General features: G+C 47.1%; 2 protein-coding genes across 4 annotated transcripts in view; both read left to right on the forward strand.

Annotated features, from left to right (window-relative positions):
- LOC122399088 (JNK1/MAPK8-associated membrane protein) overlaps positions 1–18,831 on the forward strand; it is a 760,891-nt gene that overhangs the window by 72,581 nt on the left and 669,479 nt on the right. The gene's annotated exons all lie outside the window — the stretch shown is intronic.
- LOC122399073 (neprilysin-1-like) overlaps positions 1–18,831 on the forward strand; it is a 67,756-nt gene that overhangs the window by 31,252 nt on the left and 17,673 nt on the right. For both annotated transcript variants that reach the window (XM_043399457.1, XM_043399458.1), the window contains exons 5-6: positions 4,033–4,247; positions 10,216–10,311. In XM_043399457.1, the coding sequence (XP_043255392.1) occupies positions 4,033–4,247; positions 10,216–10,311 (311 nt within the window). The remainder of the gene's footprint in view (positions 1–4,032; positions 4,248–10,215; positions 10,312–18,831) is intronic.

Below are 18,831 nucleotides of genomic sequence, written 5' to 3' on the forward strand. Positions count from 1 at the left end.
GGAACACGCGCCATTTTCCACGACCCAGCGTCGTCCTTTCGTCTAACTTTTTCGTAAATTTTTGTTCCCGCGTGGCTCGCGTCAAGTCGCGATCTAAGGGAGTCTTCGTTAAAGTCGTTCTTGTCGCGGAAGAGCGCATTTTCCGCTGAAAGCCGGAAGTTCGCGTCTACTCGTCACAAGAGAACCGAATGGCTGGATCCAAGAGCAGAAAGCTGGATAGTCGTGGCTCTGTGTACGCCCGCGTGTGTGACCCTTTTTGCACTCTCCGCGTTTTATGCTGCACAATTGATTTCGTGCATTTCTGTCTCCTCGGAGACGCGGGCAAAGTTCAGTTTTGCGCCACGATCGAACACACTCTGCCCTTTTTCTTGCCGTTTCCGGTTTCAACGGTGCTTCGTCGTGTTTGTCGCCGACTGGGATCGCAGAGATAGCAAACTCGACGATCACGTACGAGTATCGTACTGTTACGATAATATTTCTATGGTTTTTCCATTCGATCGGAATACGAGCGGGGCTGGAATCCGACGATTCGAAGGTGTCGGAGGCGCGCGAATTAATCCGGGTCGGTCATGGTTAATTTCGAAGCCATGGCTCGCCGTATCTGGATTGGATTCCCGTGCCGAGGAACTCTGGGAAGACTGTGGGTAGCGGAAATGGAACTTCCGGATTGTTTCCATCGCGCGGCACTCCCGGCGTTCCGAAGTTGGCGCGTTTTCGAGCTGCCTAGTTCACGATTCAGTCTGGACGAGTCGTACACGCGGCATGGTATCTCGTTAAGCCGCCTCTAATTACCATCGGCGCGGATTAGGATCGATACGAAGTTGCATCTCCGATTCAGTTTGCGTTTCGAATGAAATTAAAACAACCATCCAAGTTCTCCGTTCGGAAATCACGCGCTAGTTGGTCGCGCGCCGGCTCGCTTTGCAAACATTAACGCGTTCGATGCCAGTTTCCCTTGTCTTACGTTTCTGGAAAATCCTATCGAACGTTTAGAGATTTCTACGACGCGTGTACAACGTATCAATCGTTGCGTTAATTTCTAAACTGCCACGCGCGTGATCCCGGCCGATGGAAACCGGATAGTTAATTATTGCAAAGTAATTAACTTTATTAAAATCAGCTTTGCGTTTGCTCTACGTGCAGACTGAATTATTGATTTACGAGCAGTAACTTAACATAGATAATTAATGCAGGATGATAAACGCCAGTGATTAATGGTCTGTCGATCGCACACGTTCTACCAACGGTGTCGTTGGTGAAAAATAATAAAACCGTGAGATCGAGAATAGAATTTTTTGCGATATATTCTAAAGAATTCAGATTTTTATAAAGACTTTTATCGGATACACGAGCTATATAGACCGACAAAAAAAAAAATATTGTTAAAGCAGTATTTAATGAAACTCTGTTCGATGCGCTCAACGTGCAGAATATGTCACGGGTAGCTATCAAACCACCCCCGCCTGGGTAAAATGAGCAGGTCTTAGAGTCCGTATCGATGCGATATAAACTGTAGCCCGGGGACGTTAATAAGTCAATATTGGGAACAGTTAAGCCCGGTTTCAATGAAAATAATTACGTCATAGCACACATAGGAGACACAGGGAGACACTGCAAATCGACCACCTTCCTTCTCGTATCGCGAACACCACCACGAGCCAAAAATATGAATATTTATCTCGTTACAGTTCTTGTAATCCAATTACTTGGATTATCGTATCTGCAAACTGCTATCGTCTAAATTATTTTGCGTTTCTAATTTCGAGAACAGCATCGTAGGAAACGGTGGTCCTTAAACTACAAATTCGACTTATTAGGAGCAAACGAATCCGGAGTTTTCGAGGAGGAGCAAATCCCTTTGTCCGTCTGCTTGCACACCAATCACGGAAACTAACAAGAGAAACATTCTCGATTCCGAACAACAAACAGCGATCCCTTTTCGAAGGGTTCGAACCGTTAAAGTCGAGGACTTCTCCGGGCGGAATTCGCAGTTTCTCGACGCTTCCGGTTCCGGTTATCAGCCAATGAAACGTCCCATGACTCGCCCTTGAGCAAATAGCGGCTGAAACGACGACGAAGATGCGGCACGACGAAATAAAAAATTGGAATTTCGGGGCGTCGATCGAAAGCAATCTGACCAGCGCGTGCAACTTGCGTCATGCAAGGATATAGATGTAACCGTGGTGGGGCGAGAGGGGTAGTAGGCGGTCGGGGGTTGGACGACGCTGGGGTTGATGTCGATTCCGTATATATAACGCGACCGAGCGATTGTTCGGTGCGATTGAAATCACGCGAAGCTTTACTTAACGGCGAACTTGTGGATTTCGAGAACACGGATATATTCCCCGCCCTTCGGCTCCCCCGGCGGCCTTATCTACCCCCCTGCTACCCCTTAATGGCGCTGGGGATGTTCCTACTGCCGGGGAGCCTCTCTAATCGAAATTCTCCGGCAACGTTCGAACGAGAATCTTGCGTAATTTCGCGTGAAATATCGTTGGGTTGAAAAAATGTTGGATCCAAAGAAAGGAGGAGATTAAATCTTTTGGCGATCATAGAACATGCATATACGAACGAATAAGTTTGTAAAAAAGGGCATTGTCCGTTAAACATTTAACGTATTTTGGGGTAGGTTCGATACGACCTTAGATCGTCGGAAGGTCGACCGTAGCGGAAATTCTCGGTTGGATCTTTATTTCGGGGGGTTCGTGTGACATTTCCAGCCCTCCGCTTCAAATAGAAGCCTCGTTTCCACGAAAGGGAAACGCGCCCGTTTCGATTCGCGAGTTGGAAAATAAACGGTATTATAAATGGGAGTGATCTCGCGACGCGATCGTCCGTACCGATGATATTATAAGCGGCGGTATTGTATCGCGATGATTATCGTCCGCGACACGCGATTCCTTTTCATTTCGCTTTTTATTACCGCGAACGGTCGGTTTGTTCGCCGTCGGGCCACGGCAGGTCGTTCGATGTGCATTTATTCGAGCGTGCCGTACGTAACGGCGAATCGAGCGCAAAGTCAGGGGAATGACGAACGGCCGCGGATCCCCTAACCACCTAACCGAACGAATAATAGACCAGAGGAACGGAGAAATTTTATTGCCGTTGCTGGAGGACGCGCGAACGCGTGGAATTCGCGTTACGGACCGTAAGTTTTGAGAGACCGTTCTCCCGGTGATCCGGAAACTGATTGTTTCACGGAAACTCTCGCAAACTTTAAATCGAATTACGCTTTTTAAACAAGCAAAATTGCCTCGCGATTATTTATTCGTTTCGTTGGAACAGCCCTTCCAGTATCGTTCTCGTTCTCGTTCTCGTTTGCGTCATCCTGACGTCTCTTTTTTAATCTTCGTTACAATTTTTGAAACTTCTCGACGATCCTCCGCGTTCAAACGGTTAACCCAGATAAAACACGCGGTCCTAGGACGGCAATTACTTAGACGCGAACGCAGTTAAATTGCAATTATAGCTGTTTACCGAAAGAGCCCGGGGTCTGTTTGGCGCGATAAATAGTTGCCCGACGGAATTTATAACGCATCGTATCGGTTCCGGATCTTTGACGATTGCCAAACAGTGGGGGTTGAAATATGGCGTCGCTAAAGTCGAAGGTCGCGGTTGGTTCTCCCTGCGAAGGATGGAGATCGCAAAGCACGATAAGGGCGTTGTTGATCTTTGAAATGGATCGAGCAGGGCCGCGCGGATATCGGCCGACGCGTGTTTGGCTTTTATTTATAGTTCATCGTTGCATCCCGGGCTGCGAAACGGCACCAAAGAGGCTCGCTGATGAAAAAAATCGTTGTTAAATAGAGAGAGACGACGATACGTCGAGATTCGAACGGCGTGAAATCGAGGCATCGATTTTCTAAATGAAATTTTCCCCCCGAGAATCCCCGGCTACGGTTTCGATCGAAACGACGGGACAGGGATACGCGCCGAAGCCGTTTTTCTTGTTCACTTTTCCGAGGCAACGATTCGAGGCGCGAGAAATTCGAGTTCCCTCGTTAAAAACTTGTTTACGATCGCTTGTTTCAGTTTACGAGCTTTTACGCGAACTCGGGGGCTATCTACCCCCGAAGAGCATCGCGCCAGCCGACATTACGCCGCTGGTCTCGAGGCTGTTGAGGGTGAACGGCGCGCCGCTCTTCGACTTCTACGTGGACGTGGATCTTTACGATCGCACCAGGTCGTCCGTCTTTCTGGATCTGCCTACGAAGCATCAGGAAAACGCGTTCTTCGCGGAGAACCTGGTGAGTGTTGCAAACCCATTCCGACTTTCACTGTCGCGGCAAATCCTGTTATGGCACTCGCGGATCATAGGTTTTAGTTACAACAGGCTTTACGGCCGGACCCGTGCCCGTAACTCTTGTTACAGCTCCAGGCGTTTGGTCTGCCGCGGCTGCGTTTTATCGGTCGCCGCAACAGAATCCAGTAAATCTTTAAAACGCCACGAGTAAGGCCTGTTCGTTGATTTCTCCAAGAATTAACGAGCAGGATTACCGCTATCGAGACTTTAGGGGATGAATATTTCTCATCTAATAGATAGCGCGTTTAAAGCGAGACACGTCGGTTAATTCCTCGAGAAAACCTGCGGCAGGGTCCGACGCGCGTACAAATCCTACTCGCGGTCGAAACCGTCTGTAAACTTCATCCGTCCGTTACCGTACACTCGCTTTCGGTCAGATTTTTTTCCGCTCGCATCGCCTACACTCGCGACCCAGCAAAAACATCTTCATTATTCATACGGACCGCTTAATACCGGGCTTATCGACGATTCGTGGGCTTAAGCCAGCGCACATGGTGCGTCGGAAATCGATGAAAGGGTACGCTCGACGTCGATTCTCCCCGATTGGAAACGCATTCGACTTTCGTTTAAACACCGCGACAAACGGGGATTTAATTGGTCCCGTTCGTAAGCTTTTGCTACGCTGGACTTTTTTTTATTTCAAAAACTAATCACGCTTTCACATTATCGAGGGATCATTGTACCTTGCTCCAAAGTTTTCCTTTTGTTATTCTTTTATTCGTTACTCGAGATAACTTTTCGCTCCAACGCGTCTCGAAGGGATAAATAATAAAGGCCACGTTATCTTGACTCCCCCCTGGCGACGTTATTCATGCTTTCAAAAGTTACGGGAGAAAGTATCGATTCGCCGGGAAGAAAGGATCTAAACACATTCTATATGTTCGCAACTTTTCAGCCGAGAGATGGAAGTTCGATTCTCGGTTGCGAGTATCGACGCGTTTCGAGGAGAAGAACGTGCCCGGCATTAATTATTCCCCTCGTTCTTTTAACCATTCCCGACCGCCATCACGTTTCACGATGATCGTGTTCGGTGAACTCGCGGTCCTCTCCAGCTTCCGTCGACGAGTTTCAAGCGGACAGGATCCATAATTTATGGCGGTGATCGAACCTTCTCGTTACGCTTCGATTTACGCGTAGGGATTCCCTGAGTGTTTCGCTTCCCCTCGAAGGTTCGTTAACCCGTAGAGCGGAACGAAGGGCCATCCGGTCGAAAAACGCGGCACATTTGAAACGGGTGCTCGAAGGTAGACGTCGCCGGCCAATTTAACGAGGAAATTTTCGTCGAACGACGACCGGAATCGGATTAACCAGTGAATTTTGGATGCTAATTACAAGGCCGACGGGGCAAGATTGCACCGACGACGGATAGCTTATTGGGCTGAAACGAGGACGACGCTTTCAGATTAAAGAGTGTCGGCTGATTGGCGCGGGCGCGATCAAGTTACTCGTTAGTGTCTCACGATATTTCCCCGAATGATCGACAAGTATAATAATACGGCGCTTCGAATACAGACGTTTGATTACCTGATACAGGAAACCTCTAATCGAAAAGAAGATATCTGATCATGTCTCTTACTTTCGACGAAGGCTGTTATTATTATTGATTTATTCGCTGGAAAAAGTATTTGCTAGAAAAAGGAAGCGATACGTAAGGAAAAACAATTTTGTTCGAAAGGGTGAATACGGCGACAGTAAAATATGTTGGAGAAAAAAGCACGGTGCTTCCTTCGGAAGAAATATCGGTGAACTTGAAAACTCTGACCAGGTTTTGCCCGTTTCGTCGAAGGCGAAGGAGAAAATTGTGTGTGCCCGTTTCTGCGGGGACACTGTGCTCAGCCTTCGGAGCCCGATTTGTTTAAAATTGATTCGCGTACAGCAAGGGCGCAGGAATTTCAAAGAACGGTTCTCGGAGAATCGGAGGCTCGAGACGCTTCGAGTGTGTCTTTGAATGCTCCTTCGTCGAGTCGAGGGTTTTTGAGTAGTTTTCCTGCCGAGCGTTCTAAACAAGGCCTTGATCTTCGATCGACGAGCCAGTTCACGAGCTTGTCTCCTTCAGAACTTTACAGCGTCGAGAGCAAATTGACCACGAGTCCAAGATACGCTCGCAAAACCTTTCAAAGGGAGGGTTCGAGGAGCTGCTACCTTAAATTCTTTAATTTCTTTTAAACGATTATGCTTTCTCTTGTAGGATTTTCTCATTCTATGCTCCTTGTAGGATTTTGCAACGGCAAGATTCTCGCCATTGAATTTGACAGCAGCGATTAAACTTGCGCAATTTAAATTTCGCGCGGGGAATATTTCTTTTCGGTCGGAGCGGTCCGTGTCGCGGGAAGACGCGCGTACAGGGAATTAATTACGGGGTCAAGAATTAGAGCGCGCCTTCTATTAGCCTCGGGGATAATTCTTTAGCCGACGGAACTTTTTAATAAAAGCCGAGGGGAGACGGTTAAGGGTTGAAAGGATCCGTTCAGACAATTGCTCGAAGCGCCATCGCCTCGTTACGGAGGTGTCCCGCTGGATGTACGCGTTCCCGTGTCGACGCGTGTTCCCTCTTTGTCCGGACGGTTCCTTGCGATTGTGATAAGAGCGTAAGGCCGAGAGGATTTTAATACTTAAGCTCGACAAAAGAGTCTCCGTCGTGACGGCACTTTAACTCGTCTGTTGGCAAACCGGTCGGAGATTAAACATTGACGAAACGTCCCCCTCGCCAGGGACTAAAAAGTTCCACTCTTCTCCCTTTTCGTACTAAAGGGTTTTCTCCGGCGAATAAATGAATAACGATAACAACGAACGACACGCGTAACGATTATCAAATTCCGTGAAGAGTTACCAGGCTCGTAGTTTATTTTCGAGCTCACGCGAGAACTCGATTCCCTGTCCAAACACATCGAATCGAACGTTAGTTCGGCACGAAGGGGCTCGCTTGAAAATTCAAACAGCTCGCCTCGTTTTCGTAACTAATAATCGCAAGGAGCGTGCCAACTTGTTTCACGGATCGTCGGCCGGCGACTTCCGGCGCTTCCGGTGCAGTAGTCGCGGGATCTTGGAAAGCGTGAACGTGTTATTTGCGCGAAAGGAAAACGTTTAACGGAAGAATCGACGCCGCCGGCGACGGTGATAAATTTTATTCGAGTACCGAGCGCGCCAAGTGGACGAGAAACAGAAGTCACGACAAATATTTAGATACACCGGACGCGCACATTCGCAAATAGATTCGAGGCGGAATACCCGAAGCTATATTCCCGGTAAAAAGGCGCCCCTTCGCCGAGTCTATATGCACGGGGAAAGGAATTGAAAAACTCGCGTGCTTCTTCGGCGATCGATAAGAAATTCGAAGGCGTCGATTTTCCCCGATCTTTCGACGAACGCTTCCGTTATTTCCGCTACGCCGTTCCCGATCTTATTACGTACGCGGACGCGTACTCGTTTCGATTAAAAATTTTAAAGATTTATTTGAGTTTTCTATTTTACGGACAGAGTCAATGGTCTTGGACGTGTCGTGTTTTGGGGATTGTTAAGACCTGGACAAGAGTCTCGGTGGAATCGTTTTCCCCGGAGATTGAATGTAATATTTCCGACGATTCGAGGCAGCCATAGAAGCGCGGCACACGGTTGCAGAGAAAGCGATACGAGGAACGATAAGCTTAGCACGAAAAGTACCATAAATCGTGGAACGGCGGCGCGGCGCGCGAAACTCGGTCAGTGCCGGGAAGCCGGAAGGCTGAAAACGAAGAGGAAGTCGGCTGGCGTTTGCTGGACGCTGGGATACAAGAAACAGGATAGGGACGCGTTGGATAGAGCAGACAGAAGGATAGGAGGACAGACTGGAGCCAGGAATTTTAGGCGAAAGTCGAGAAGTAGTCGAGTTTGCTTGGCAGACCGCCAGAATCCGCAGCTGACACCGTACAACTATCTCACTAATTTTCTGTCTTTCCATCGCGACTTGACCTTGCCATTCTTTCACACACTCCTGATCATCTTACTTTCTTCCAAAATACTGTTATCAAGATGCTGCGAACGATTTATGGCAAGAGAAACACACACATGGTTAGTAGTAAACGGTTCCTCGAGACCCTCGGTTTACGATTATCGATCATCGGTTTAATATTCGTATTTATAAACGTCTAACATTCGCGTGTGCATACAGTCGTCTTGCTCTTATTGTTAGTGCACCGTGTCCATGAGAAACGTAGCACGCATATACGCTAAACTGCAGCAAACATGGATTATTCACGCAATAACGCAGCTCGCGATAATTATTTTGCCTTTGCAAAGGTTGCCTTTTACGCCACACGGTCGCGGGAAATCTCAGCGATTCATAAATTCGCTAAATTAAATGTATCGCGTCGTTAACGGCCAACAGGAATTAATCCTCGAAACGCAAATACGAACGATGGTGATGATCCAGAAAAAGTAATGCGATTAATTGGATCAGAGGAGCCGTAACGAGATAAAGGCCTCGCGTTGTAAAATGCACGTAATCTCCCGTACGGTCTTGCTGGAACATAAAATTTAATTAATTCGAAAATGGGTGCGCGCCTGATCAAGCCATTCATTATTTCGAATAAGAATGTGAGGTCAGCTACTAATCTACGCTTCCTCGAGGATTTTTGAATCGAGGTCAAAGGATATCGAGTCATGGTCAGCATCAGACACAGGACGACGCGTTTTATATTCGTCTCGGTTAGCCGTTTCTAAGGAAAACTTTGCGCCCGGAATTAAACGTCTTCGCGATCGAGACGCGAATTTATGCGAAACTTTCCTTCCTACCGGACAGAATTTTAATTATATCGCTGTTGCGGCTCGTGCACGTCTTCGTGCACGGATTACACGGACGCGACGTGTACCGTTTCGTGCGAACGTTCCATTTCGTAACGCGGGGGTATCGTTTCATTATGCTAACGAAGCATCGATTATGATAATGCACGGAACCGATTGAATTGCGTAGAATTACTATTACGACGGGCATGAAATGCAGCCGCCCTTGCACGCGCCGTTATCGTGTTGCCTTCGAGGATCTTCGTAACTACATAACGCGACGGTAATTGAAATTAACATGTAAAGCGTCGGACAATTAACAGCTACACTGCGGCTCGAGGGTCGTCTTTGACCCACGAATTTCAGCAGGTTTTACGCGTTGCGATTAATATACCTCGTTAACAATTTCCTGCGTGGTTCTGTTACTCGATCTCCATGATTAATGGGATGCTCGCGGCCAGGTTGGTTCGATGTACCTTGCGTTTACGTTACGAATCATTAACAAAATCGATCCTCCTGCACTAATTGATACCGCGATCGTTCGCTGCGAGCCCATCGTTGGCGCTCCTTGAGTAACCATGAACAACTAACGCTACAAACAGCAGCGTAAACAGCACGAGGATCACGATATGCTCCATTTTCTTTCTCGCGTGAATTTTCGGGTGAAAGGTGGCCGGTTGAACGGGACCGCGATAAAGAAGGAAAATTAGCTCGGTTAACTTTTTGCCGAGCAATCGAGTCTCGTCGGGGCGGCGACGCGCGACCCTGCGACGCGAAATCCGCTCGATTTTAAGAGGCTCGCGTAAGCGGGTTTTTCTGCACACGGTAAAACGCGCGGATGCGTGCAAATATACGCGGCGTTAAAAGGGACGCCTGTGTGTAACGCGCGGCTCGATACTTGGCACCCTCCACCCTTGTTTGCCAAATCGTTACACGCTTACCCATTTTAACGCGTTTCTCCGCCTGCCTGCAGACATTTTTATCGTCCATTTCGGCGGGACCGAACGTTTAACGTTCAATTTTATTTCCTCGAGGGGCTACGGACACGCTGAAATTTCGAAACAATCGAAATTTTTGTGGTCGCTCGAACGGTAGTTTCGCGTCGTGAAAACTGCGGAAGACATATTGTAATTCACTGCCGTATCGCGTTGCAGACCGAAGGACTACGATGGGTGAAGACGTACTCGATGATGGAGAAACGACAGCAGAGATCGGTTCACGAGGAAAGTCGTGCTTACACAGTGATCAAGGTATGTTTCGTTATTTTTTTTTTTTTTTATTTGTTTATTGTACGGGTAAAGCTGATGTTTATTTTTCTTTCTTTTTCCGAGCGGAGTTGTGTCACGAGAAGCATAGATCCGGGAATTTTGCAAACCGTTTATGCCGGGACTTTGGACGTTTGCCCCGAAAGGGTCGAAAGCGATTCCGCTTGATTTCTTTTGGCAGAAGCAAGCCATGCGCGTCCAGAAATTGCTGCGTACCGGGATCCGAAATGGTCGAAAATTCTGGAAGACATTATTCTTCGGGGTAAATTGAGAGGACAATCGTCCGAGAGCAGATTTTTCTAAAACCCCGGGAGAAGTATTTCGGCCGCGACCTCGGTCGTATTTTTCGAAACCTCGCGACGCAGCGTAGCCGTAATATATCACGCTATCAACGTGGTCGAACGAACGGTCGCGGTGCCGTCTACGTGCCGCGATTTTTACGGAATTGCTCGATAACGCGTTCCGTTTCCGCCTCGCAAAGACGTCCACACCGCGCGCCGGAAACCCACCTTGCTAATAAACGAAATCCTTCTCTTGCAATTCGACTCCGTTTCGGTTATTGCCTCGCATCACCAGACTTTGAGGAAATATTGCTCGATTCTAATTTAAACTCTTGTACCGTGAGTCCCGCGGTTTCCCACAGTCAACGGCAAGTGTTTATTTAGCCTCGCGAGATATTGTCAGTGGAGATTTAAAATTACCTCGCGAACGAAACACCTATTCGGTGAAATCTCCCGGAATAATAGAGACAGGGAAAAGGAAAACCGGGAATTTGAATCTACAGTTAAAAAATGTAAACTAGGTTACGAGGGTTTAACGTCGAGCGCAAACTACGTCACCTTTTCTAAATTGATCCGTAAAATTCCGTGCATTACAGCGCGAATCCCTGAAACAGAGACGTTCGAAAGCTATTCGGTCCTAAGTCTCGTAACTTTGGAAGACAATATCGCCCGAACGAGGCGTTTGCGAGTATAATTCCGGAGCCAAAGTTTATTCCCTTCGAGGTTCTTCCATAAATCTGAAACACTCAGTGTATTTAATTGTTACCGAAGTCGCCGGTCTTGGAAATCGTTCGAAACGACGCTTCGACGCTATCTATGCAAAGTCTCGTCAAAATTGGCGTGGTCGGACGACGCTGTTCATTAGAAACGTACACGCCGCAGCATCGGCGTAAGAAGATACTGCTCTTCCACGTATAACTAGTGAAATTGATCTCAAAGGAGGTTACATTAACTTGTAATAGAGACGACGTGGTCGCGTCATAGCGCACAGAACGTCAAAAGGGCAGTACATCCCTGATATATCGACGCTCGAAACGGAAAGCCAGGTTCCTATTCCAAATAATCCTATTCTTAATATTTCTATTTCAAATAATTTTAATGGGAGATTCTAGAAGCCAAAATGAGACGAAAATCGAGAATACCAATCTGTCGATCGAGGTTCCATTACTCACTCAGTGCCTGGTACCTAGTGCGAAATTTTAAAATTTCAAATCATTCTAAAAAAATTATTTTTAGTTTCAGGGGTCAGTTACAATCATTTTTGGTCATTACATATACCCGCGAATTCCTACTCACTTTCGAGAAAAAAATTCGAGTAGGTGCCTAAATTTTTCGGTGAAAAAATGAATTTCGAATCGTTCTGAAAAAATTATTTTCGGTTCCGGGGGTCAATTACAATCATCTTTGGTGAATACACATACTCTTGAAATCTCACGTACTTTCGAGAAAAAAAATATTCTTTACCGAAAATATACCGTGTGGCCAGAGATGTTTCGAGGTCGTCTCGAGAGAATCGCGGATAGCAATGAAATTTAATACAGTTAAAATATTAACTCGAAAGATACGGAGTTCCGGTATTCCCTTAACAAGCTGTCGCGATTTCCATACGGGAACACGCGTCGCCATGTGGATCGAACGTCAGCCAGTGTCGGGGATCGAACGAACGGGGATGACGAGAAAACGAAAACGACGGATTCTCTCGGTGGCCCGAAATCCATCCGGGACTGGAATCGTCGATGCAGATTTTTCTCATTTTCCGCTGCTATGTAAATGCGTCCCAGGGAAGCCCTGGACGATCTCCGGCGCTCGAGACGCCTCGCGTCGCGTCGGGGACACACTTGACCCACTTGTCAATCCGTCGAAATCTCAATCTCGATATTAACCGCGATCGCGGACGATTCGATCGAGAAATATTCGCGGAATGCCGGCGCTGCGTGATCGATGGTACCTCGGGAACCGTAATTAGGTTGGCCACGCTGTCGAATAAACCCACCCGCGCTGGATCCTCGTCGTTATCTCTGGTTATTTAACCGCGGTATCGCCGCACCGTGGAAAAGAACCGTCGTAAAATTGAAACGGAACTCTGACACCGTTCCACCTTGCACGCTGCTTCGTTAGCCGCATCGATTGCCAACATTTTTACGAGATACGCCAAGGCACTATGAAACTGCGAAAGTTACTGGATCCCGAACGAGGATTATTGCGCTGGAGTGTCTCGTACTTTGATTTTTTACAGTCGTTCACCGTAGGGCCATTCGGAAAGCATAAAAAAAAATTAGGAATTCTCTCGGTATCTATGCACGTTTTATTTTTCACGCGAGAACGAATGGATTCGACATTTAACGCGATAACTAACGAGCAAAATTAAAAATAAAAAATATCGATACGTGAATTTTAAGGTAATTGATTAAACCATTTTCCAGTCGCCCAAAAACGTTGCCTTGGTATGCCTGACCATTACCCACTGTTTCTACTGATTCAGTTCGTCAAAATTCAAAGTTTATATTTGATCTATGGAAAGAATATGTTCAAGGCACCCGAGAACAAGCGTAAAATTTTATTAGCGAAGACTGGTAGCTAGAAATTCGCCGAATAAAAGTGTTCCGTGTTTCCAGAGTCTTGTATTCCCTTGACTGGGATCCTCTTTTTCTTTCCCTGCACATTGCGAGTTGATTACCGCAGGATCGACTCCTTGTCGCGTTGTTTTTCCCCCGTTTTGCATGGTACCGCTGATGGATCGTCGACGAAGCGGCGAAAAGCGGTTCGGAAATAACTGCGAAGCGTGTAACGAGAGAACTCGAGGCGACGAGCAGGAAATTTTACGCGAAATACGACGCTGGGAAAACGATCGATCGAACAAATTCGCGTAAGAGAGTTATCGCGACGCTCGGAAAAAATATACCGTAATAAAACATACGCGGCGGCGGATTCTGCAGGGACGAGCCGGTGCCGCGTCGAGATACGTCTTTTGTATGAAATAAAGCGCGACGCGGAGTCCTTAATTCAGAGTCCAAAAGCAAAAATACGATGCGGGACGATCGTTTTAAATCATACGACTTGTTTCGAACGGTGAATTACTCGTCGCTGCATCGATTCTTGCGGCTTTAAAGTCGTTTATCTTTTTTAAGCCATCGCACGATTCCCTAAGAAAGCTTATTTTACGGAACGTAAATTACGTCGGTCCATGGTCCGGAAAGGAGCTATAATTGGTGTGCTCGTAGCTTCGCGTTAAAGCAGATCGGTTTTGAAATATGTCCAAGACGCGAGAAGAGACGATACTTGAAATATTTTCGATATTTTTAGAGCTCTAAAACAACTGCAGAATTGCCCCGCTGCCTCGGGACAATCCCTACGAACGTTTGTTTTTCCAAATTCTTCTGTGCGGGTTTCAAACGTGTGCAAAGAAATATTTTGAAACGCTACTCGATAAATTCTTGGTCACGTTCAAAGGGCATTTACCGTCGACAGAGGCGGAAGTTCGCGCGACACGCTAAAAGTTGGATGCAGTTTACGTTGGCCCGATGAACGGTTTTGTTATTGCCTGGCTGCGCGTACACGCGAGTTTCTCTGCGAGCAAGCTTGTCCACCGTCGTTTCGTCGGTCGTGCGTATATAATTTTGCAATCGATTCTGCAACGCCGTTCTAAAACGTAGAAACGGTCGTCCGCGCTATACTCAAGATCAATCTATCGAACGAAAAGAGACAGAGTCTTGAAAGTGGAGTAAATAAAATTCGGGAGCCGAACATCGTCTCGAATTGGCTTGTCACGATATACTGCAATGCTCTTAAGACCATCAGGGTTGAAAAGAAACGGGACAATCCCTCCTCGACTTGTTCGGATCACCTTGCCATCCGAAATGGATGTCCTGGCGATCCTCCGTAATAAAGGGAGATAGATTGGTTCTGCGAAGATTTTTCGAGGTTGCACCCCCAACCGAGAGGGGCAGTATCGACTAAACAATTCGTTATATCGGTGGTATTCCAAAAGTATTTGATAATAATTCCTCGCTCGGGAGAAAATCCGGCCGACAACCCTTTGATACACCATCGGAAATTTACTAAATTTTATCCACGTTGTCTGTTACAAATTTCTCTTTTCGCTTTGCAACCTCATCGATTCGTTTGAACTCTGTGATCTCCGCGGAAATGTAATTCATGACTTTCTTTCTCCTCGCTTTTATACTTCTTCTTGTACCCTAGCTCGTTTCCCTTTATTTTATCCTATTTCTCTAACCTCTCTCGTATCAAACAGTATACGATTCGTGAAATATACAGAACGTTCATCAGCAACGAAATAAACAAGCGCGCCACAAATAAATGTGTCATTTCAGGGGAATATAAACCATCCCGGTACTCGATATTTTAATTTAGAGTTGTTGGGAGAGCGTAGATAAATTCGGCAAACAACGGGATAACAAGCGTTATCGTGTTTGCGAGTCGTCGCGAATTTTTCGAGCGGTCGAATTGAAATTTATCGCGAGTACGGGGACGTTGATTTATATTCAGGGTGGTCTCGAGACCGGGAAACCAGGAAGCGAATTAAGACGGAGGGCTGGTAGCGATCCGGGAGCACCGGGGATTCTTTCGTTCGTGGGTTGTTTTGCTCGTCCCGGTCGCGACGAGATCGAACCGCCTCGGTAACGGAGTTCGCTTTATCGCGCGTGATTTCCGCCGACGCGGGTTCGCGGCAGCCTCGAGAATCTCCTCGCGGGACGTCCGAATACTCCAGTCAAGGGGGAAAACGATAAACGACGAGTCGTTTCGCAGAAAAGTTTCAGCAGTCTCGAGCCCCGGCGAACGATGGTCGCATTTGTCTGCTTGTCTCCTCGGCGCTCGTGCCTCGCCAGAAATTCGCAGTCGCCTATAATTCATGGGACCGTGGCATCGCGCGAAACAGCATAGAAGAATATTATATTTATAGCGTCTACCGACCTTGCTACGTTTTTTTTACCGCTCGAGCCATCTGGGTCAACGTTTCTTTGTTTTGTTGAAAAATAGCCACGACGAACGACGGAGTACGGAGGCCCCAAGGTCTATTATCATGCTCGTGGGTTTCCTATGTTCTGGGTCTAGGAATCGGTCCATGGTTTTTACGATAGGGTCGAAACGAGGGAGGCGGGAACATTAATATCGCGGAATGGCATCCGCGAATTCGACGCTATCAACGAGCCGTGTTACGGGCGAAGTTCCCGGAAGAAGTTGGCCGAAGTTACACGCATAGTTCACCGCGGTGCATCATAACTGTCGCGAGATACAACACTTAGCTTAGAATTAATACTCGGGAGGAACGGTAATGCTACAAGTGATTTGCTAAGATCGCTTCCGGTGTTGTTCGAGTGCGGTTAACGTGGAACGTCGGCCAAGGCATAATGCCAAATAACGCAATAACCGGGCGATTTATTCTGCTGGAAGGTGGCGAGGCGCTTCGACTTTTCTTTCATTTTTCTTTGCCTGCGAACCAACAAAAATCTCTTCGTCCGTTGAAGAGGCCGGCCGGTTAAAACGTTAGGATGGGATTTGGAACGACGCGGAATAAACATATTCCCATTTGTTGTTGCTCTTTTCAACTTACGCGAGCTTCTTTTCGCACCCTAAAACTCCGCATAGCGTTTCGGGAACGTGACGTTTTCAAAATGCAGCCGAGCTGCGGCACGTGCAACGACACTGCAACCCTTACATCTGCTTATATCGCAGCTACCGTCCTGGAAAATATTGCGCATTTTCCTGGTTATTTTTGTTCCGGATTTGCATTTCCATTGTCCGTTTGATTTATTTTTCGGGCGAATATGCGAAATGATCGAAGTTCCGATGCTTCTACACCGTTATTCAAATCAAAGCTGTAATTAAAACTATATATCATATTGTTCGTTTCGTCAGAATCATCGAATTTATGCTGCGTTCTAGTTGTCGGTGTCGAATCAAAGTTTTAAAGTGCGCGATATTATCCGGGGATTCCCTGGAATTTTTCTATTAAAACAATTTTAGACGATCAGTTTTATCTGCATAGCTTGATTTCGGGGGTGGTTTTCAAGGTAATAGTTATCGATACGTATCGGGTATTTAATATGCAATTAGAACATTCTAAAACTATCCTACGTAATATTTAAAATTGTTCCACTGTACCGACGTACCGGTTCGAGAAAAGACTTTACTGTCGGCAACTTTGGCGAACGCTGACTTATGGTTAATATCTGCTTTGGCACGAAGTACGTTGAAACTTTAAAATATTCTGTTAAATGCCCGAACCAACAGAAGCGGTGAAACATCGATGCCAAGAAAGTTTCCGCAGTGTTTAGAACCGATTCGGAGCGGATCGATCGTTTTGAATTATTTTAGCAAATACCATGGCGTCGTTTACTATGAAAAGACTAGAATTTCGAACTTTCTCGCCGCGAAAAACAAAGTACTTAGAGTCTTAAACGTGCTTGCGATGTACTCGAACAGCCAACAGGTGGATGTGATTTTAGCCCGAAAAGAAAGAAAAGGAGGAGCGCGGTTTAGAAGAAAGGGAATCGTTGCAGAAAGGGTGCGTTGGTCTTTTAGTTTCGAGCTCGCGTTGCGGATGCTGGGACGCGATCTTTTCCGGAAAGGGAGCAACCAAGGATGCATCGAAGCGTGGCGAATAACCGGCTCGATTCATTGGTCCGCGACGCGAAGACGTTCCAGAAATAACGGGCTATCGTCGAGGACATCGCGATCGTGGCAACCGTGCAAAAGATGCAAGGATCGGGGTCTTTTCTAGGGAATTAACGACGAATCCGCCAAAGAAACCCTGGCAGTGAATTCAGCCGACTCGGAGATCGAACACGACGGAAACGAGCGTCGTAGGAATTGCGAGACTCGAGAAAGATCTTCCGCTCGATTTCGCAATATGAATCGGTAAATGAAGAGCGGTGCACGCGGAACGGGAAAAGGAAGAATGATCAACGGTGTAAGATGTCCGGCGAAAAATCTATTTCCTCGCAAACTGCCGTAATAAAGCGTCAATAATGCGTTTCGATCGACCCTACGTCCGTCATCGACTATTTTCGCTTCGGTTGGCACCAAATCGTCGTCATCGTCCTCGGAAAGGGAACGTAATTTCAGATTTATCGCACGCTCCACCGAATAAAAGCACCGATCTTGTATTTATCTTCTCCGGAGAGCAGGCAACGCTATCCTAATCGCGTGCCGCCGAGTATTTATCCATAATAATTTTTCTCGATCGCTCTTCGGCGATTTGAACGTTAGCGAGGGGATCGATGTAGTTGGGTGGTTGTCGAAAGGATCAGCAATGTCAGCGAGTCTGAAAATTGGAGTTATTCGTAACCAACGTTCCCTCCTGCGTTACAACAAGAGGGAAGTTCGAAATGAAAGCACGGCACGCGAACCTTTTTCCTTTTCAGGCTCGCGGGGGCGGTTTGATTTCCAGTGAGAGGATCTCGAACGAGAGAGCGCGCGCGGTATCGTTGTAATTCCAGTGGAAAGCAGCGATTTGCCGCGCGCACGATCGAAAAACTAGGCCAGCCAGCTAGCCAGCAAACGGCTATTTATTCCGCGGACGGCTCTTTATTACGAACCCGAAATTTCTCTATCGCTAATGCACGCCCGGGTCGGTGGTGTGGCGAACCGTCGCCGACGGTGGCTGGCGCCCACGTTAAACGACGCGTTTCCACGACACGGAATTTCGTTGCTCTGCCAATACGCCATTGGCGCGAACAAAAGACGCTTCGGCCGACCAAAGACCGGCCCCGGAACTCGTGCCAAATTACAAAAAGACCGTAATCATTTATTACCGTCGCGAATAATGGATCCGTGCCGAGATTCGACGGCCGATGAATGATTCTCGCGCCAACGAAACGCGACGGACGATCCCTGGAGATCCTGCAGTTATTGATTCTAATTTACGAAAAAGAAAACATCGATGGAGCTGCTTTACCACGCGTTTTTATTTCGAAATCGAGGAAAGCGTAATTCGGTGCTTCGTAAGCTCGCCTAAATTTTGATGCTTTCTCGGCAGTTAAACTGTAAATATATTTAGCTGTTCCGTTGTGCGCCCCCGGGGGAAAAAGAAACATCGTTTCAAGTTTCTCGTGAAAGAATCCCCGCCCTCGGCGCGCTCTATTCAAACTACCGACGAATACTTGCAACTTCCGCGATCCCTGTTTAATTGCAGACGCGAAAAATTTATTTTCCCTGTTAGCCTGAAAGCGCATCCTCGCGCTAGCGCCGCGCACAGTCGGGG

This window comes from Colletes gigas, unplaced genomic scaffold, assembly GCF_013123115.1.
Source record: "Colletes gigas isolate AHSC1104 unplaced genomic scaffold, ASM1312311v1 Colletes_gigas_Sc00012, whole genome shotgun sequence".
NCBI classification, from domain to species: Eukaryota; Metazoa; Arthropoda; class Insecta; order Hymenoptera; family Colletidae; genus Colletes; species Colletes gigas.